This window comes from Argiope bruennichi, chromosome 11, assembly GCF_947563725.1.
Source record: "Argiope bruennichi chromosome 11, qqArgBrue1.1, whole genome shotgun sequence".
Lineage (NCBI taxonomy): Eukaryota > Metazoa > Arthropoda > Arachnida > Araneae > Araneidae > Argiope > Argiope bruennichi.
This window is the reverse complement of record NC_079161.1, coordinates 47643796-47667661: the sequence shown is the minus strand read 5'-3', so window position 1 is coordinate 47667661 and position 23866 is coordinate 47643796. Positions and strand designations below refer to the sequence as shown.

The window sequence follows — 23866 nt, the reverse complement described above, 5'->3', positions numbered from 1 at the left end:
TACATCTGCTCAGGACCAGAAGATTTTTATAATATAAAGCAAGCAATAACATTAATCGCGTTCAAAGTAAAGTGGTATCCCCTGTATTAAAAACATGCAGAAACAATTTTATAAGAATGTTATCTATTTTTTAACAAAAATATAACGAAAAGCTGAACGATAATGCAAACTTTTATTTAGCAAACTTGCGTAAAATGTTAACAACAAACGCAGATGCATGTTTATTTAACACCGATTATTACGTTACATGAATTAACTGCATAAGAGAAATCGATTAACTATCTATCCTTTACTAATGCCTACCCTCTAAGTGCAGATTCGAATAAAACTTAATTCCTTCCAGACCACCATCATTTCGAATGATTTCTCCTCACCAACCAAACACCCCGATTCTAACTTATTCTTCCCTGAGGAACTCAGTCTAGTTCTTTTAATCCTTTAAAGAAGGACTCCAGGACGTTAGGCGAGGCCTTTGAGAAGTTGATTTGGTCCCGCACAAAGATGGAAAGGGTTGCGTCAGATTTCGAACAACTGCCTTTGGGGAGTTTCCTATCGGCTTTTAGAAGGAAGCGACGATAATTCATTTTCTCCAATTGCTTCTAAACCACTCAGAAGGAGAGCCAGAGAAGGTGATAAGGAATTGTTCGAATAGTTTTAAATGGATACCGAAAAGTGTCTGAATAAGAGTTAAATCTGGGATTTTTAGTGGATTGGGAATTGAACTTCATGTCGATTCAGTGGGTGTTGTGTGGAATAAAGAATTCTGGGTAATTTAAGCGTATGCTTGGGGCATTAAGCATCAAAGAGAGCCAATCCTCTATTTCCATTAAAATTGAGCTAAACATCACACTAAAATGGAAATGATGCAGTATTAAGAAAGGATTTAGCTGATCGTGTAATATCTTTTTAAATTATTCAATTTAAAAGTTAATAAAATATTAGAGCCACCTACGGCAACAAGCAGACTGCTTACTATATTTTTACTAGCCTGTAATGTTATAGAAAGAAAGAGATTTCCATATAGATTTAATGGCTACTGAATGAATGCCAAATGTATTAATCTCATCAATCCTAGCGCTAAAAATGATGGTTCTAGAAAATACAAGAATATCAGCGATATATCCATTAGGAGCTGAAATCGATAGTTTTTCTCTCTCTCTTAAAGACAATATAAGCAAAAGCATTGACTAAAGGATAAAATTTTCTCTGTGGAGTATTGACATCGAAACGAGCTTTCTAAGAGAATCTCTGAACCCTATTGTGCTAACGATTTCGTAGAATGATGATTTGCTGGTATGATTGCCGGTGTTACTAATTAATATAAATATTACGGATACTTTTAATAGACGCAGAATGGATGCCTGATGAATGAACCTCAACCTTGCCGATACGACGAAAATGTGGCAATAAAAGTGTCAGTTCTAGAAATATAAGAATTTCGACATAGAATTGACAGTTTTTCTAGAAAATTCTATACTCTCACTCAAAGACAATATATGCAGAGACACTGACACGAGGATACAACATTCTCTGCGAAGCATCGATCACGGAGCGAGTTCTTTAACTGCATCTCTGAGCGCTATTGTGCTTTTGATATGTTGGAATAAAGATTTGCTGTTATGATTATCGATGTTATTGATTAATACAGATATTACGAACACTTTTAATGGACACAGAATGGATGCCTGATGAATGAACCTCAACCTTGCCGATACGACGAAAATGTGGCAATAAAAGTGTCAGTTCTAGAAATATAAGAATTTCGACATAGAATTGACAGTTTTTCTAGAAAATTCTATACTCTTACTCAAAGACAATATATACAGAGACACTGACACGAGGATACAACATTCTCTGCGAAGTATCGATCACGGAGCGAGTTCTTTAACTGCATCTCTGAGCGCTATTGTGCTTTTGATATGTTGGAATGTTGCTGTTATGATTATCGATGTTATTGATTAATACAGATATTACGAACACTTTTAATGGACACAGAATGGATGTCTGATGAATGAACCTCAACCTTGCCGATACGACGAAAATGTGGCAATAAAAGTGACAGTTCTAGAAATATAAGAATTTCGACATAGAATTGACAGTTTTTCTAGATAATTCTATACTCTCACTCAAAGACAATATATGCAGAGACACTGACACGAGGATACAACATTCTCTGCGAAGTATCGATCACGGAGCGAGTTCTTTAACTGCATCTCTGAGCGCTATTGTGCTTTTGGTATGTTGGAATAATGATTTGCTGTTATGATTATCGATGTTATTCATTAATACAGATACTGTGAACACTTTTAATGGACACAGAATGGATGTCTGATGAATGAACCTCAACCTTGCCGATACGACGAAAATGTGGCAATAAAAGTGACAGTTCTAGAAATATAAGAATTTCGGCATAGAATTGACAGTTTTTCTAGAAAATTCTATACTCTCACTCAAAGACAATATATGCAGAGACACTGACACGAGGATACAACATTCTCTGCGAAGTATCGATCACGGAGCGAGTTCTTTAACTGCATCTCTAAGCGCTATTGTGCTTTTGGTATGTTGGAATAAAGATTTGCTGTTATGGTTTTCGATGTTATTGATTAATACAGATATTACGAACACTTTTAATGGACACAGAATGGATGCCTGATAAATGAACCTCAATCTTACAGATCCGACAACAAATTGGGCAATGGTTCTAGTAATACAAGAAATTTCGACGATTTGAAGTTCGGACTAAATAGGGACGTTGTAACTAAATAGAAATATTAAAAAATTAGGAAATTAAGATATAATTATTCTTTAATGAATTTTTATCTCAAAAATATTTCAATATAAATTATAAATAAATTGCCTCTTAACCTTTAACCCTTTGAACTTGGAAAAGTAATTCGATGCATAATTATTCACCTAATACAAAAATTTGTTTATTGCACTGAAAAATAAAGATAGATCACTGTTTTAAGTCGAATTTCTTTGAAAAATTAATCTACAACTTTTTTAATATTCTGTGGTCGTTTTTAACAATCAAAATTGAAAAAAAAAAGAATTAAAAAATTAGAATGAAATATAAGATTGCAAATTTCAAGTTATCATGTGATAACATTATTATTTTTAAGTCATTATTTGTCTTGATTAAATTAAGTCATTAACCAATTTAAACCAGTTTGAAACAATCACATGACTTCTCTATCGGTCTCTATCCCTATATAATTTTTTTTAACTTTCATTTTCAATTTTTCTAGCTGGCAAACAAAGTTTTGGTTTGAGATGAAATAACAGCTATGATGTCATAGTTCTACGTCAACCTTTTAAAAACGTATCAGCTGTCAGAGTAGCATACATAATAATAATGCAATACTGGTAAAAGCAGGTAAAAATAATATATTCGATTAAAAGATGATGATGAAAATTGCCATTTATGCTTTATTCATTGCCTACGCGATTTCGACCAAACAACGAAACCAAACAAATGAAAACAACATCATGTTCTCACATGATAATAAAATGTCGAATAATGCACCGTCTTGAATGGCGAGTGAGAGTCACCATCCGAGAGCAAAAGGTTAAAATCTACATCTTAAAAAATTCCAACATTACTTCAAAGATAAACCAAGAATAACAACAACAAAAAATATGCTACTCTTTTGATAAAAATCAATTCTCTATTACAGAACCTTTTTTGAAAATTTTTAAAAAGTCCAAATGCAACAACTTTCCCTAAATTACAATCCTACAAATCATTGCTTTCAAACGACATTCACAACTTCTATTATTCCCCCAAAATCTGAAAACTTTTAACGAACATGCTTTTCAAGAGTTTAAACACACGTATGTCTTCTGCCCCCTAATTCTAACAACGTTCGAAAGCGGGGCACAAATCAAGCACATCAGTTAATCGAAAATCGAAATGCTGATTCATTACTTCCATTTCGTGGTTAATTAAAATTCACGCATTCCCTCAAAACAGAATCAATCACGTTTAATGGCAGTTGAGAGTTAAATATCACATTAAAAATCGGTCAGGTCAATTTTCCAGTAGCTTTTAACCACGCTTTAAGCAAAAAGATTTTAAATCTGACATGATAATTATGATGGAGAAACTTTTCAACATACCCTTTAAAAGACGCTTAACATTGATAAATTTTAATTACTCTAACTATTAAACTGGTCCAAAGTGACGCAAATAAATTTCATTATTATTAAAATAAAAAATTAGATAATTATTCAAATTAAAAACATATCATCATAATTTGTTTTTTAAAAGGGATAAACAAAAGTACCAAATATTTTCTTCTAACCCATACTATTTAATTCCTAAATATATACAAAAAAAAAGTTGTGATTGTGAATTTTAAAATCACAAATTTTCAGGTTATAAATCAGTATGGGACTGGCAGAAATTATTTTATATTTTTAGTCCGTTTTAGAAACATGGTATATAAAAAATTGTATAAATAATTATTTTTTACTTGTGTATATGTAATTTTGCAATTAAATTTAAACTAACTTTCCAATGAACTAATGGTTTGGCGTGGCGCCATCTATCAGTAATGAAAGTTTTTAATCGATTCCAAAATTTTTAGCAAACAAGCAGACAAGAAAGTGAATTAGTATTACATTGTCATCTAGCCATGAGTTATACTTCAAATGTCTAGCTCACTGGAGGTTAATTTACAATCGATTACAAAATTTGAACAGAACAGACAAACAGATAAAGAACGCGAATTAGTAGACACGTGTTAATAAAAATGCATGCGTTTTATTTTCGCAATCGTCAAAAAGTTGAGAATTTCAACATATATCTATACTTCAGACCTCCCCGGTTTCAAAAAAAACACATATCTTATAACTCTAAATGAGAATTATTATTATATATTAGGTAAAGGATTAATACCAAACCATAACTTGTTTAATCAAAAAGTTTGACATTACAATAATTTCTAGTACCTAAAATAAAAATAGAACTTTCCTTGCATATTAGATCACTCAATAGATGGTGCTGGGACCCTACAATTGTTTTTTACCTTAAATACGTTAGCTTGGAGGTATTAAAAAAGCGGGAATCACAATCGATAGCTAAAATTTCTTTGCCTGCTGCTGGTATGTTCATTCCTTTTTGTTAGCATTATTGGTTTGAGTGTTATTATATGGTATTTTTGTTATTGTATTTTTACTTATTAGTGGATATATTCTTCTAATTTATTGTTTTGTATTTTCCTTTCTGTTAAAATGGTATATTTCTAGGGCCTAATTTCGGGGGATTTTCGGGTCACGAGGAATCATTATTAGACTGTCTAGTCTGCATTCCTTCACAGAAAAAAATCCCCCCTTTTTTTTTTAATCCCTGCCTGAGGGTGACCCTTCTAAAAGTCTTCAGGCCGGATTCTTTTTTTATTTGGTTTAATTTTTATTTGGTTTAACTTGATTTTATTACTTTTGTCTCAATTCATCTGTGTTTTAGAAGTAACTGCATTTGCACTCTCTAAACACTATGAAGTTTTCCCTGTTCCTTTTTTGGTTTTAGTTTGAATAAAAAATAATTTTTAGTTGCGATTCCTTCCGGGACTATTTCTTTTCTTTTTCAAAATATTTCTTACTTTAGATTGCTTACTTATGTATATATATATATATACATATCGGATAAAGCTCTAACAATTTGGATCAGATTTTATATTTAGATTAAGGTTTTGCTTTTTAAGTTTATCTGTATAGCTGTCTTTCCCGAAAAAATGCGATTTTACACACACACACACACAATATTATATTATATAACTATTAGTCTTTTTCTATCTGCTTTCTTGCTGACAATGTCATATCGCTTTTTACGCCAAGTCGTTAATTTTTGTGACACTTGCATTGTTGCCATAGGATGATAACCTACTGGAACCTTAAAATTTTGCGAGACGGCGCTATATGGCATTATTCGAATACGAAAACTTTCGGCTCACATTTAACAACAACAATGCAATTATTGTGTTAACCAATTCGAATAACATGTTAAACTAAGTGTATTCATGACTTTTTTTTAAAAAAATTTAAATGACCAGTTCATAAGCAGGCAAGATTGAAAAAAATTCATACGTAATCCGTTTGTAATATTTAGCGCTCGGTCTGCCGGTACTTTGGAATAACGTCTACCTATCAGTGAACACGAGAATTCAAAAATAACTTGACTAAATGGCTGAAAGTTTATACGTGATGTTACGCTAAATTTATATATTTCCGTCAAATTTTGAATATAATCTATTCATTGTAATGAAAAGCAGAAATTCTATTGTAATAAAAAACAGAAAACATTTTTATCGCATATCTCAAAGTAAAAATAAAAATCGAAAAAGCACCAAGGGCAGATCGATTTCGAAATTTCTTCAAAATGAAATTAGTCAAATCAAATAAAATGGTACAAAAATATTGAATTGCAAGTGATATTCCAACATAAAAATATTATAAATTACATTCTAAATGGAACAAGAAAAAAGAAATTTGAAATTCGAAGGTATGTGAATTAAGATTCTTGCGCCACTCTTAAAAATTCCGATATTACTAAAGACAATTAATAAATTCCACACTGCTGCTCCATAACTTAAGAATGCAGAGAATTTCCACTGCATTCTCTTTCAGAAAGAAATTACTCTCGAGACTAAAATATTCAAGACAGCAACTATAATCCTTGACATCGCTGTCTACCAAGGCAGGCAATGAAATGTCTAAATTAGCTTTCTACTATGATTGATGGCGCAAAGGGTCTCGCACAGCGCACTTTGCCGGCGGCGTCAAAATCCGTTTTATGGGCAAAACGCGCGCACTGTGGGTTTCGGCCCGCAGGTTCGGTATGCAATATAACGAGGATGAGATGGCGGCTTTTGTGAAATATCTTTTTCTTAATAACTACTGGCGGTTGTTTTATGGACGGTTGAATAATGAAGTGGTGCTAAAGGGGTGATAGTAATGCGGAAAAGTGTAGCCCAAGTTGAAATCTGGAGGGATTTGATAGGGGTTGTTTATCAGAAGGCTCTTGATTAAGCACTTGCAACTGTGAAACGTTGGATGTATAAAACACAGTGATATAATAAAAGCGTATGAATTTTCATTAAGATTTTATATATTATACAAAACGAACTTGGCTGATTAGAAGTTGCCTAAACCACAATAAAAAATGGATTTATCCAAACATTCGAAGTAGAAAACATTGGGTCTAAAATCGAATAAAAAAAATAAAAAAAAAAATTCAAAATCAAAAGTGGTAATAATTTATTTTGAATATTTTAATTTTTCGTTAAGAATTTTAATTCGTAATACATAATTAATAAATAAACAGTAAATAATGTTAATAAATGGTTATAGTATTAATTATAATAAATGAATTTAAAATTTTAAGATTAATTTCAATATATAAGTATGAAATTTTAATAAACTATATATAAAAAATTTTTACAATAAAAGATGAAAATAAAAAGTTCAATTTACAAGTAACATATACAAAGTCCAGAAAATGAAAAAGAATAATTGCTTATTCAAAACATTGTGAAGTGTTAAAGTAATCATGTGAATTAGGGATTTTATAAATTACTTTAATAGATCACTGAAGACACGCGATACAGACAAATTTGACACAAAAAATAATTCAGCTATTCTAACATTTTTTAAACGATTTTTCAAGTTTAATTTCATATTTAATTTTTTTATATCTATCCATATTCATAAAAATTCATTAAACATGATGTTTTAACATTATATTAACATAAAAAGCAACCACAAAAAAAAATTATTTTAATCAAAAATGAGCGAATCAGCCAAAATTTCACTGTATATAAATAACATAAACTGCTCTGTAAGTAGAATATTAAAATTTTAAAAAATTCAAAAGTTCCAAATATCGTAATTTGGTAATGTTTTTAAGCTCAGTTCGACATGCTTTGCTATTTTTTTAAAAAATTATAGCGACTATAACGTGTAATGAAATAATTTTTTTTTTTTAATTCGGAGTGGCTTCCCTAAATCTTTCTCGTACATTCTTTAATACATTCGTAAGGCCAGAGAACGCCCTACATGTCACTAGCTTACAATAGTTACGACGAATAGTTAACCTTTCGTGTGAATATTCAGCATTTTTTCTGAATCTATCGTGTCATCCTTGGCGATGTATTTGGCGATAAATTCCAGCTAAGCGTTAATGGTATTCAAAAATCAAATTTGTGTTTTAGACATTTCTTCCTAACCTATTGAAACAAAAACTTGATACAAAATTGCACTTATAATCACAATATTCCATACCAGATTTGATATATTTAAATCATCGCGTTTCCATGTCTCTGAAAGTACAGAGCGACAGACAGTCACCCACTGTCAGATTCGGCTCAAAAGTTTACAGGCGTCAACACTATAGATGGTAAATTTGTGTACCAAATTTCATTTGTATAGCTCTCTTCGTTTTCTAGTTATCGTGTTAACTTATATTCGAACAATCGATCCAGTCAGACTTCCTATGAATGGATTTTGCTGAAATTTCAATAAAGATCTAAAACTTTGGAGTAAAATTCATACAATCAAACTTCATCCATCTAGATCAAATCGTTGAGTTATTTTTGTCACAGACAGACAGACGGATATTTATCAACAATGTGTTTCACAAACGTGGGGAAGTCTGAACCGTGGAGATCGGCAAAATCTCGAGTTCGAATTTTTTGACGATTACTATACTTTCTCTACACTACGAATAAGAGAAAGTAAAAATACATTAAATATCATTGAAAATCCTATGAGTATTATCAAGGAAATAATTCAAATTTTTCCGTTGTATATCCGGTGAAAAGATGCAACATGCTATAAAGCATAAAAGACCCATTTTTTAAAAAGAAAGCACGAATTCACAATAGCAAAATACAGACGAAGCGTAAACAAAACAGCGCCTGCAATAAACAACAGTGCACAAGAAAAAATCGATAACGAATAACAAAAACTGCACAAAGCCATCGTTAAGATTCACTCACTACGCTGGAACCAACCAACTAACTGACCGATTCCCTGGCAAATAAGATTAGTTGACGGAGTACCTAGCTCGGGAAGGGGCTTATCTCCGGTAGATGACAGAATAGAAAAGGACGTAACGATCTCTGTGTTGCCCCGGTCTTCTCCGTAGACCAACAATGTACGTATAGCTTGAAGTACAAGTCTGAACTTAGCAGGAGCACGATGAGGAAAAGAAGGTGCAGGAGTGAGCTCTCATGGCCAATAAAAAACAAGCCTAGGAATGAAATCTGGACTCGAGAATGGAAAGCTGAGATTCTACCAACTGTGCTGTCAGGACGGCAACTAACTGACCGATTCCCTACTAACTATCGGCTTTTTGTAGTCTCAAAGACAGGGCAAAGAAGATTCTAGAGCAATTTCCCAAACTCGGGTCAAAATGGAATCATGTCGACAAATTTGTCGCCAACATCGAGAGTGAGTCATTGATACGGCATCCATTCAGCAGCCATTATTATATATGTAAAACTATCATTTTTATCAGCAGATTTGCTACCAGGGAAGCAACATTACAAATTCCTAACAGTATAGTGTAGTTACTAAACCAATTAAAAATTAATACTGAAAAGGTCTAAACGGTTTTTTTAACTTTCTTGTATACGTAGCATAGAAAAAAATATAGTATCGTCAAAAACTTAAAATTTTGACGAATCTCTACGTTTTACACATTCCTGAGTTCGAAAAACAACATTTTGGGAAAATGTCCGTATGTCTGTCACAAAGGTAACTCAAAAACGCTGTGAGCTAGACCATTGAAATATGGTATACCGAAAAGGGTTTGCATTCTTCACACAAAATTTGCAGATTTCTATCAAAGTTTCTGTAAAATCTCTTTAGAGGAAGTCCGTCTGTCTGGCTGTTAGAATATAAATTAATGTGATAATTAAAAAAGAAAGAGAGCTAGATAGATAAAATTCAGTACATAAATTTGGCATCTACAGTGAAGACACCTGTCAAATTTTGAGCCAAATCCAACTGAGGGTTGACCATCTGTCGATCTGTTCTTTCAGAAACTTATAAACGCGATAATTCAAAAATGGAATGACTAAATATATCAAATAAGGTATGGGATTTGTGACTGCAAAAACGCATTGAGAAAAACGCATAAGCACAAATTTGATTTTTGGATATTGTTAACCGCTTCTAGGGATAAATAACCAAGAAACTCGCCACTAAATTCATGTAAAACTTAATATTTCGTAACTATTGTACACCAGTACCATGGAAGGCGTTCTCTGGCATAACCAGTTTATTAGAGTAGGCGAGAAAGTGTTGGGCAGACCACTGATACATGTTTTTCAATTTATTAAAATTAGCTCACACATTTAACAGAAATAAAAATAATGCTCCTAAAAAGTTAATTTCTCGATTTTAAAGCGATGCTTAAAAAATATAACCAAAATTTTCAAAAACTAGTTCTTAATCAGCACTTAAACACAAAAATAAACGGCTGTTATCCAATAAACTATCCGGTACAGCATTTTGAAGGAATTTTTTTTTTTAAGCATCGAGCATTCCATTCTATATTTCTGATTTTAGTTGCGCTACGATAAAGACATAAAAATTCCTCAGAAATATCCAAGCTTCCATACTCAGGGCATCTTAAAAAAAAAAAAAAAAAAAAAGACGATATCACCAAAGACAATTAATAAATTCCATGGTATTACTCCATATCTTAAAGAATGCAGCAGAATTTCCACTGCATTCTCTTTCAGAAAGAAATTACTCTCGGGGCTAAAATATTCAAGACAGCAACTATAATCCTTGGCATCGCTGTCTACCAAGGCAGGCAATGAAATGTCTAAATTAGCTTTCTACTATGATTGATGGCGCAGAGGGTCTCGCACAGCGCACTTTGCCGGCGGCGTCAAAATCCGTTTTATGGGCAAAACGCGCGCACTGTGGGGGTTGGCCGGCAGGTTCGGTATGCAATATAACGAGGATGAGATGGCGGCTTTTGTGAAATATCTTTTTCTTAATAACTACTGGCGGTTGTTTTATGGACGGTTGAATAATGAAGTGATACTAAAGGGGTGATAGTTACATAACAAAAGGGGGTTCCCCCCAAAGAGATTTAATGGGGGGATGTTCAGCAGAAGGTTCTTAATGAAGACATTCGAGAATAAGTGATTTTGAATGGAAATATAAAACTGAATAGAAGATAATGTATTGTCCTTGAAGTTTTATTCATTTAAAAAACATGTAGTAAAAAATTGATAGTAAAATTTCAAGTGAAAATGGCTATTTGGTAAAACAAGTTATGATTATCAAAGAAAGGTGAATTTTTAAAAGCCATAAAAATAATACTTGTTTTGTAAAGTATAAATAAAGCAATTAACTTCCTGTTTTGAAGGATTATCTTAGGGAAAATCACAATTGTGGCGCGTCTCCAGATGACAAGGACAATGTCTGAGCAACTATCACCCTTTTTAAACATCCATATGGCTAAAATGAGAAGACCTTCGGAGGAAGATTAATTTAATATGCATCAAGCAGATTTTAGGTAAGAGTTGAATTTCGAATCAGAAAACATTCAGTCCTATAACCGAATCCTTATCAACATCTGAGATTAAACTATTAACAAAATAATCCATTAATGACAGTTTATACGCTAAAGCACATGTTGATCTGACAGTTCATATTTATATTACCATCTACTAAGCTTTTGTAAAGTAATTATAGTATAATCTTAAAACTTTTAGTAAATTACCTATACTTATTAACATAATATAAAAACTCTGATCAAACAGACTTCACTGAAGCAATCTCAGATGAATTAATTAAATTCAATTAAAATTTACGTACAAAATTGATGTTTTATGTTAATTTTAATCTATGTAGATTTACATAACGCAGTCGTAAAACATCTTCAGAATTTATAATATATAAGACGATTATTAAAAAAACTATCCCGATATACGAGACCGTATCTATCATACCGTTCACAGGAACAGAATATAATGTAGCTTCAAGATATTTTCAAGTAACTCCTCAAGAAACATAGAAAACAACAATCACGCTCTAACAATTAAGGTTACAATGAATAAAATTTTCAAATGGCAACACCAACTTTTTTTTTATTGGAATGTGTTCTCCAATGCAAAAAACAATAAATATCATTGAAACTGTACCTGCAGCACGAAAATCACCAGCGCTAGACAGATTAGTGCTAGAAGAAGAAAAAAACATTGCGGTGTGCCTAAAGCCCCGTTCCAACCTAGTTTACCGACAAATTTGGTTCTACGCAACATCTGCAGCATTTCAAAGTGGCGTCGTGGTTGAAGTAGGTCAAGTAGAAAATTTGTGAAATACAATAAAGAAAGTTTCTTTTTTCTCCTTTGTTGGTACTCTGCTGTTATTGGTTGTTTTCTCATTTCTTCTTAGTATGTCTAGCATTAGTAATTTTTGCGCTGCAGGTACCGTTCAAACGCTATTTATTGTTTTTTTGCTAAGGAGGACACATTCTAATGAAAAAAAAGTTGGTGTTGCCATTTGAAAATGTTGAAATTTTTTCACTGCAACCGTAACTGTGAGAACTTACCTATTATTTTAAGTATGATTCTATAGCGCATATTTCAAAATACCTTCAAACAAATTTTTATTCGTTCCTGTGAACGCTATGATAGTTAGGGTTTCATATATCGGACTAGTTTCTTTTATTTATATAATCACCCTGTAGATTTGCATAATTTTGGCCTTAAAACAAATCGTACTTCATGAAATTAACGAGTAAGTGATATTTTTAGTAATAGTTCAAACATTCCTTCCATACCATCGGGAGCCCAACTGACCTCCAACAGAATATGGAAACTACAGCTTTTGGGCCAGAAAACCAAAACTGTAGCATTAGCGATGTCCAGCCAAAAATAGCCTTTCAATTACTCCAAAATAGGTCGTTATTTCAACTAAATTAAACTCGAAGTCGAGAGGCATTTGCTCTTACGGTACTATTAATCTATACTCAAAGAGCCAGATAGACGTTCTTTTTGATTCGGGGATATCTGAAACATAGAAATGTGTCAAAATAAGTGGATTTCATCACAAAGTTTAGATACCTACAAATCTGCAGTAAAGCCCACATATCAAATTCCATCTGCCTAGCTCAAAACGTTTTTGAGTTATCTTGTCCATAGACAAACACAGCGACAGAAAAACATAATTCCAAAAAATGCATTCTTCAGATACATGGGAGTCTAAAGTGTGAAGATTCATTAAAATTTCAAGTTCGAATTTGTTTGATCATTACATTACTTTATTTTCATATACGAGAGAGTAAAAGGCAAAAGCCAAACTTAATACTTATCCACTGTAGCACACTGTTTACTTTGGCACATTTACGATTAGCTTACAACACTCATTGGCACCCCCCTGGAAATCAATAACCCAATTTCGAGCACCCCCATCCTATTCCAAATTCCCTTAAGGTAACGTCGCAAACTCTAATGACAGATATCTCGACTTAACCACATCCCAACACATAATCGAATATTTGCACAAACTCTCCAGCAGAGGGCAGGGTAAAGAGTGACAAAAAAAAATCGTCAAGCACCCCCAACTCCTCATTACAAGGCAGTCCAATTCCGTGTCAAGGCGACACACTTTCCAAAGGCAGCTAATCACAAATACAAAGTTAAGCCTTCTTTTTCCAGGGGGCGATAATCAGTCGCCATGGGAACGAAAAGACGCCGACCGGGAGATTAAGGGGGTGCTCGGCAAGTGGGAGAAAAGGGAGGAAACTAATTAACTTCCGGCCTTGAGGGGGCCTGATAGGATTGTGGTCCGGTGCCCGCAATCGACCGGAAAGACATCTTACAAGTGACAATTCGCCCCGGTAACTTTTGGCTGAGCGTAAAGTCGGCTTTTCCTTGCTGCAAGCGGCACGGAAAAGCACAAACTACAGGAAAGGAAAATTGCGGAAGCTGTTATAGATTGGGGGAGTTTGGGGTTTAGGATGGGGAGGGGAGGGGGTCTGTTGTTGGTGAGGATCAGAATTAACTGGTGGATTAGAATAGTTTGGTTAAGTTTCGGCGCCTGCGGTTTCACAATGTCAGCTAATTTTAGGTGCTTTTGTTAAAACTAACGGCAAACATGTAACGATGATCGACTTACGGCATGAAATTTACAAAATAGTTTCCGATAATAATTGAGAAAGTGAAGGAAGAGATTATGCTAACTATATTATTATTAGTAAATTATAAAACAGGGAATATTTTTTTAAACCTAAAGATCAAAGTAAAATTGAGAAATACAAGGAGACTGATACGCAAATATGTATTTTAATGACATGTGTTATATTTTTTAATTAAAATTTAAGATTTCTTTTCTTGTGACATAATTATACTTTTTCTTAATTTAGAGACTGATGGTTTGATAGTTTTTTCTTTGTTCCCTGGATTTTATTTAAAAATTTATCAGATTTTTACACTAATTAAATGTTTCATTTTTGTAATTATTTTACACATTTTTTTTATATATTTCATCATTAATAATTATGATTATTATGGAATCCTATAATCAATATTTCTCAAATTCAATACCAGATGGCGCCATTTCATATTCACCAAAATAAAATTTAAATTTTCAGCGTTAAATTGATAATTAAATAGGTAAGATTCGCTTATAATTAATTATGATAAACTGATAATTCAATTATGAAAACATCGTTATATTGTAATGCCAATGAGGGAACACAGCTTAAAGGATTCTGAATTCTACCTATTTAAGAACTAAATGAAAAAACAATTATAAAATTCCATCTTTACATAAATGAAAGAAATAAAGTCAAATAAAATCGTTTAGTATATAAATACCAATGCTGATTTAATAACATTTGATTAAGTTGCGGAGGGAAATAATAACGATACTAATCAACCATTTTTTCAATGTAATATACAGATTTATAAGTATTAAATGTGAAATACAAAAATTTGAACTGCACTTAACTCCTGTATAGCATGAATTCATATATGATGAAAAAATTGAGGCTAGTACTTATCAAACGCTATAAACAATTTTATATAATGCGTAAAATATACTTTTTTTTCTTATTCGCTGGATTTAGGTTCTACTTTTTTTTAATTTGAATGAAGCTGTCAATTTTTCTTTAACTTTCTCGGATAAAATATGTACAATGGGAAATGATTGCAGTCATCAAAAATTCGAGCTCCTGATTTTAATAAATCTCCACGTTTCAGACCTTCCGAAAAATACATTTTCGGAATTATGTTTGCCTATGCATACGATAATTCAAAAGCATTTAAAAGCTGGACGCATGAAATTTGGCATGCGGTCTTTGCACTAAATTGGTAGATTTCTCTCATATTTTGAACGAAATCCATTCAGAGGAAGTCTGTCTGTCCAGCTATTCTAATATAATTTAACATGATAACTACAAAATAAGAAGAGGTAAGAATAAAATTTAATACACAGATTGAACATCTAAGGTATAGATATATATCAAATTTGGAAACAAATCTGTGGAAGAATTGACAGTTTGTCGGCCATTACTTTCATAAGCATGCAAACGCGGTAATTCAAAAACGCAGTGACTTAAATATCTACAGTTTGGTACTTGATTTTTGTGCAATTGTCTATTCTGTGTCAAATTTCGGCTTCAATCAATCGGGGGGGGGGGGGGGAACACGTCAAAAATGTACATTCGGCTTTCTATGAAGCACAAAATGCAGCTTTGGTGACATCTGAAAATAGCCACATCCCAGCGATCAATCGCCAAAAAATTACCAACGATCGCACACTAATGAAACTGCTTCCTAACTAATGTTCGTCGTTACTAATACATACATAAGTATCTCTATTAAAAAGTAAACGTACGATTTTTCAATATATTTAAACAACCATTAATATATAATGAATATTTAATAAATAAAGCGAATTAATACTAAACAATACAAATGTTAAAGAAAAATGATAAGTTCTTTAAATCAAAATATTTTTATTTAATTAACTATACGTGACTATTTTACCGAGCATTTTTTTTATTTATATATTTAAAACTCAATTTTCTTTTGATAAAATTCAAAATATAAAATATCAGACAAATGCACTTCTTTACAAAAATTAAAAAACGTTCTTTAACATATTTCCAGAAGATTAATTCAGCGAAATTTAAAATTTTTGCACGATATTAACCCTTATTGCTTGCTTTTTTGAAGAAACGCAAAAAAAAAAAAAAATGTATATAGGTATGTATATATAAAAATATATATAAAACTAACTACATATACTGTATATAACTGTATATAAACTGTATATGTAAAACTAGGTTAAAAATTATTTTATAGTGGTAGTATATTTTTATAAAGTTGTATGTATGGTATACATACAACTTTACAAATGGTATGGTATACAAAATGAACATAAGGTAACTTATGGTATACAAAATGAACATAAGGGTTAAAGCATGCATATTTCTGGTAAAATGAACTGCGGTAGAAAATGATTTTAAAAATGATTCTTTCGCTTTTTTTCAAAAGTAATAAAATATTAAAATATATCATTAACTGACATCGTTATAAATTAGAAACAGAGAACTTAGGTGCGAAATTCAGAATAGAATTTAAAATAATTACAAAAAACTATCTTAAAACATCCTGTATATCTTAATAAAAACAAAATATACTGCAATAAATCCTCTAATACACTCAAAAACATATTCACAAAAATAAGATCGCATAAAGAAACAAACCATTTAAATTTAATAGAAAATATCCATGCACGTTTTAATTTCAAAAGATTAATTTTTCTAGAGAGCGCAATGTTGAGTTTTGTAAACTATTGACGAAAAACTTTTTAGAAGTTCAATTAAAACTTTTAGAAAACAATCAATCGAAAATCGCTCGATAATAGTTTATAATTTGAACTAGTTAACACAAAAGTTTTTGATTAAATCATTAATAATTTATGAGCGACCTGAAACGATATCGATTGAAATAATCGATAATCCAACTAATTTCGGAATTCACAGATGCTTTTCAAACAGCTAGAGAATATTATATAAAGATCTTTACTTGAATATAATTTACAAATAGCAATAATTTTTTTTAAATATATATTTTGATAAATATTTATATAAATATCATTAACAACATATTATAGTAGAAGAGTTGATTCAAATTCGTTGGCAATTTGTATCTTTTATTCTGGTTCCTTAAATTTCTAATAAATATTATTCTAAAACAGTGCTTATAATTCAAAGACATTTTGGTTAATTCTTTGTTAAAAATAAAATTTCTTCCATAAATATTATAATTACTGAACAGTTTCTGTAAGTTAAATATATCTGTCTTATTCGAAGGCTAGATTGATACATAAAGCATTCTATAAAAATTCAAAGCAATTAAAATTAGTTATTTTTTCTCCCAATTTTAGCTTGCTAGATGTGAAGTAAGATTTTACGGTTTCATTTATATTATTCAAATTAATGTACAATTACTGTTTATTAATGCAGTAATATTTATTAAAATGGTAAAATAATTGAAAATAAATTTTTAAAACCATTACAAATTAAAAAGATTTTCTCTTTCACTGTATTCCTTTTTAGATTCAGATTTTCTCAATTTAAATCTGAATAAATTGGATATTTATAGTGGATCCGCCAGTTTCAAATTAGCAATTTATATTGCATTTATAAGCAAAAAATATACAATCCTTTAAGATTTAAAAATAATTTAAATTTGCGATAAAAAATAATTTGAAGACGCACTAAGTAAATCAAATTTTATGTAAGTTATTAAAACTAAATTTTATTTGTGTATATGATACGAAATAATAACATTTATCAGAAAGATTATTACTCTGTAAATATAGCTAAATTGCAATAAAAGAGACGTAATTCGAAACAAATAATAGCTTTACTTTTTCTATTTCTTATTTATTTATTTATTTTTACTTTAACAATGAAATATTTTATTAGGATAGAAAATAGTTATTTTTTAGTTCACATATTAACTAGATACAATTAAATACAAACTCATTACCGTTGAAACTATAAGATCGGCCTAAAAAAATTAAGCTAACTTTAATTTCATTGCTTTTTTAAGTCGAAAGATAAAATTGTAAATAAATAATTCAAGGAATATTATGCTAATTCTGATTTTTATAATGCAAATCTTTTTAAGTATCTGAAATTCTTTTAGAATGAATTTCTTTTAACAAAATACTTATGTTAAGAATGCAACATAAATAATGAATAAATAATGATAAAACAATTTCCATAATTGTATTTGCCTTAATATTACTGTCATGTTCAATAATATTTCACATTTTTTACTGATTAAAAAAACCCAATAAGATTAATTTTTTTTTTCAATTTTTTTATGTATATATTCTCACTTTTTAGAAGTAGTTTGTTAGAAAAAAATTCAATAATTATATTCAAAAATATCAATTAAAAACTTGTTTGTTAAATATCGTTCGCTAATAAAGCAAACAATATTTTTTCTCCAGACAAAACATTTTTGAAAAATGAATATTTTTAAAGGTTTTTTTTTTTTTTTTTAAAGTCATGAAGAAATTGCTAATATTTTTCTCTTTTCTGAATCTTGAAATAAATTTATTATTGTTGTCACCTTCATAAAGTTCCTTGTACTTCATTATGTTAAGAATGCAACATAAATAATGAATATAAAATGATAAAACAATTTCCATAATTGTATTTGCCTTAATATTACTGTCATGTTCAATAATATTTCAAATTTTTTACTGATTAAAAAAACCCAATAAGATTAATTTTTTTTTTCAATTTTTTTGTGTATATATTCTCACTTTTTAGAAGTAGTTTGTTAGAAAAAAATTCAATAATTATATTCAAAAATATCAATTAAAAACTTGTTTGTTAAATATCGTTCGCTAATAAAGCAAACAATATTTTTTCTCCAGACAAAACATTTTTGAAAAATGAATATTTTTAAAGGTTTTTTTTTTTTTTTAAAAAAAGTCATGAAGAAATTGCTAATATTTTTCTCTTTTCTGAATCTTGAAATAAATTTATTATTGTTGTCACCTTCATAAAGTTCCTTGTACTTCAATAGCAAAAAATAATTTTCATTTTCATTCATGTCGTATTTAGGAACAGGTTTGTTTGTTTTTTAAATTGTTTTGTATAATTATTTTTTATTAATTAAAATCCTTCGTATTTTATATGTCTTAAAATATACAATAATTGAAATAAAAAAAGACGAATTACCTTTTTCAGCTTTTCGTATACCCTTCTATCATGACTTCGTCTTTCTCTTCGGCGTTGTCTCCGGTCTTCATCTGATTCTCGGCTGCGTTCTTTTTTCCTAGCCCTGGACCGACTATGGTCGGCACTCTTTTGTCGGGCCATGCCGTGGCTTTGTACCCAGCGGGCAATTTCAGCCCGCCGGTGGCGGCTTAATAAAGGTTTTCGAAACACCGTTGAAGAAGTTTGTCAGAAATAGAATAAATAGAAATTTTCGAATCAGCACAATTTAAAGTTTTAGAAATCGTCTGCTTTAGCAAAATGTAAACATTCAATATCCTTTTGATTCAGAAAAACTTGACAACTTTCAGCAGAAGTCTTACTTAGCAAAATACAAAAGTCAATTCAGTCGTATTCGGATAAAGCAAAATGTTAATATCTAATAATCTTGATTCAGCAAAATACTGGTATTCAATTCAATACAATGTGAGCAAACGATAATCTATATTTAATAAAGTATAAATATCAAAGTTTTGATTCAGAAAAATGTAAATACCCAATTGTCTTGGTGAAGGTAAATTTTCAATTTAATAGTTTTCTTTTTATTTCGTAGAATGTAAATATTCAGCAAAAATAGCAGACGATATTCAAACACAGTATCAGAAATCATTTCAAATCAAAATCTCCACTGAATCTTAAATCAAAATTCGAATAAAAATTTATATATTACTTCGATTTGTTTCAAACGAAATCCAAAAATATTCATCGAAGAACATCCTTACTTTTTAAAACCTATTTAAATTTTTTTATCTAATTTATTTGAACTGATTCAAATGTTTAAAGAAAACAAAAATAGTAATTAACCATCAGCGAAATATGATTAATACCAATTATTTTAAGAATCAATCCATGAACATGGAATTCATGAAAAAGATTGGTAAAAAATATTAACAAAATCTTTAAACTTGAAAAACAACAAATCAACAATAAGAAAACGTTCGAGTTTGTGGTATTTCAACAAGTGGTATTTCAATATGTTTGCGTAGTTCAAAAAACAAATGGATTCCACGCGGTCAAAACCATTAAAAATATATCTTATAAATATTCTACTTTACTTAACTAAAAACTGATTTTTTAATAAAAAGTCATAAAAAATTCTCCAAAAATAATTGAAAATCATTTTAACTTTTGAAGCAAATGCCATGATTTAATAATAACTAAAACCTCACAAGGATCGAAATAATTTTTTAATATCGGAAATAGTCACAAGATCATAAAGTTGATTAAAATTGAATTGTTTGAATGGTATTTATCAATAGATTAATCTTAACTTTAAAAAACTTTTATTACGAAAATAATAAAATAAATTCACAATCAATTCAGACAATAAATCTTCAATTTTTTTATTAAATCCTATCAGTGTAAAAGAAAAAGCTTGTAAAGTTACATTCATTCATTTATCTTAGTCTGTTATGAATTAAAAAAACTATTTATGGATTATCATCATGCAAACGATAAACAATCAATAATAAATATGGTTGAATGAATTCCAAACTTTTTACTTATATTTTTCAATCTCAAATACGTTTTGTAAATGAAATAATGTAGTTATTTTGTATAAATAATATCTTTAGCCGGAATTGGATATTTTTTCAATAAAAAATAACAGTCGATCTGTTTATCCATCACACAATCTTTTTCAATTCCAAATAAGTTTGTAAATGAAATAATGTAGTGATTTTGCATAAGTAGTAATATCTTTAGCAGGAATTCGATAATTTTTCAATAACGATAATCATAAGAGCTGATTAGTTTATCCACAGTATAATCTTTTTCACTTCCAAGCACGCTTTGCAAATGAAATAATGTAGTAATTTTGCATAAGCAGTAATATCTTTCGAAGAAATTGGATAATTTTTCAATAACGGTAATCATAACAGCTGATAAGTTTATCAGCCATGCCATTCGCTACCACCAATCAACAGCGAACTGAAATTCATTGCAAAAAAGCATTTAACGTTCTAAAACACTGCATACAGCATTTTTGCACATCAATTTTGGTGCTTCGTAAATTTGAAAAAAAAAAAAAATGAAGCTGGCAAGCAATAACCCGTAAATAACAGCCACAAGACATCCAGCAACTTTCACACCACAGCAAAAAAGTCTTCAAAGAAATAAATGGCCGCCAACATTCAACTCCGTCTATACTGCAAAATAAATTTACAGCACAGATATGAAATGGAAATACTCAAAGAATATTTCGAGGGTATTTATGACAAGTACCACCAGACACAACAATTTTAGAATAAAAAAATATCCCAATCAATAAAACTCGGAACCCACGCAGGCAGGAAAGATATTATGGAATTCCTCTTGTCGAGTTCGGCGATTACATCATGTGCACGTTACGGCACTGTAATGCGATTCCACATGTCATGTTGTGTGAGATGTACCATGCGCAGAATGCCAAGAACGAAGGGGGAAATGACTTCATCCGGGTTACTTGGAGGTAAAGAGGATCTGTTTTAAGACATTTTTGGCAGCATTTCTGTTTAGATTCAACAGAAATTCAATGTCCCCAGTGTTTCAAAGATTATTCGCCATCTTGTATTGGAATAGTCCGTGTCAGGAGAAATAAAACGTTCGTTTATTATAAATGCAATTTACGCTTAGTTTTTGAAATAAATTGATCGGATGTCCTAAATTGAATAAGTAAACCGGTTTGTAATGGCAAGAGAGCATATCATATTTCTTTCATTTTATCATTTTGCCTATGGAACACAAATTTAATGGCGTAAGTTTTAATTTTTTCAACATCAGTTTTTTTCTTTACCAAACTTACGATAATCTAGGGCTCTAATTTGTCAAATAACGTATAAATAGCTATATTCTGTTAAAATAAAAACAAAAATTAACTATAAGTGCAATTTTTGAAGTGGATCTTATATGTCCCAGTGGTCTTTTTAATTGGGACACAATTGTCCCATTGGGGTTCAGGTGCCCATATAAAATGCAGTAAAAAGTTGAGTATCTAGTTTTTAGAACAATTTTATTGCAAGAAAACTCTTACCAATTACATATCCAACATTATTCACGCCATTTATATGTATTATATATTGCAAAACTGTTTTTTGCAGAGTGCAACTTTATTCATGGTACATGCATTTTTTGTTCGGGTTTCTTTAATACTACTTTATTACTAAGATGCAAAAAATTACACTAACACATGAATGTAATCACAGAAAACCATTGGGACATTCACTTATCCCTTTGGATGATTTAATATTATCAGTGGAACATATATGTCCCGGGGGCACCCAAAGGGTTAAAATAAAGTACACGCAAAAACATTAATACATAATCCATCCGCAACAAATGGCGTTTAACACGAATGAACTCGTGATCCGCCAAGCAATGCTTCATGTATTCGGAATTTTTCATGTAATCTTACGTATTAAAAATAAAAATGCAAGTTCCCTTTATATTTCTTTGAATTTACATTTAATTCTAGTCCATCAGCAGTATAGGTAAATTAATAGAATAATATAAATGGGTATGATACTGCCAATATAAATAATTGGTTATTATTAATATTAACAGGTTATTATTAATTCTAACCGGTTTGTTATTATTAATAATGACCGGTTAGTATTAATATTAACCGATTATTCACATTGAGCATAACAGATATAAGTTTTGGAACCGATACCTAATTATCATTTCAAGAAATCATTTAAGGTTTCAATATCAAACTTTTCTGAAATGCATAAACTTGATTAAACAAATTCATCGAAGTTTAAAACTTTATATTAAAACAAATTCTTAAATATATATTTTGCAAATATTCAAACATGTCGGTAATACACGCTCAATTTAAAAAACGCAAATCTTTTAAAACATTTAAAAAAAATCAGTAAATATTGCTTTTTATTCGTTCTGTGATTGGTAGATAACAAATCACATGACCAATAACATTTGAGGCTTGTTTTGTCAGTATTGTTAGAAATATTTAATGAAATTTTTTATTACGTTTTGGTAAGTATTTATATTGCCAATTTGATATATACGTTGCCAATTTGATGTATACGATACCAATTTGATTCCAAGCAATTTTTTTTACTGATTTTTTTACAATTTTTTTAAAATATTATTTTGCGTAACTTTCAAAAATAGATTTCATTGTCGCCACGAAATTTAAATGTTTTCATTATTTTTTCAGAAATTAAATCATGTAATTTTCTTCTGCTGTTGGAAGTAAAGGAAAAAAGACTATTTAATCTCTACTCGTTATTAATTGTATGAGAAATTAGAAAGTGAAATCAAATTACTGCAAAAGACAGCATGCAGTTTGATACAGATTATCCAGACACTCAAGTATTTTTTTAACAGTACTATAACATCATGGGATTCGACTTCATGAGGAAGAGTCATTTATACAACAAATAGAACAGGTGTAAGGCTATTAAAATAATAAATATTTAATGTCTCTTGCGTTTGGCGATTTAAAAGATTCTGTTGATGAAATGATGAACATCCCTCTTGGATTGAACACCAATTCAAACCAAGACTAGAGATCGGGGAAAGAGGGGTGCAGTAGCTTTTGAGGGTAAAGACCGCTGAGCACCCGAGGGCAGAAGTTTGACTTTATCT

General features: G+C 30.4%; 1 protein-coding gene across 4 annotated transcripts in view; it reads right to left on the bottom strand.

The window, feature by feature from the left end:
* The window catches only part of LOC129956874 (tight junction protein ZO-1-like), a 540535-nt gene that overhangs the window by 441329 nt on the left and 75340 nt on the right, over positions 1-23866 (bottom strand). Inside the window, exon 1 of one of the 4 annotated variants that reach the window (XM_056068848.1) lies at positions 19241-19671. The exons of the other annotated variants lie outside the window; for them this stretch is intronic. Coding sequence (XP_055924823.1) covers positions 19241-19381 — 141 coding nt within the window. The 5' untranslated portion in view covers positions 19382-19671. Of the gene's footprint in view, positions 1-19240; positions 19672-23866 lie in introns of those variants that run through there. 4 annotated transcript variants of the gene reach the window in all.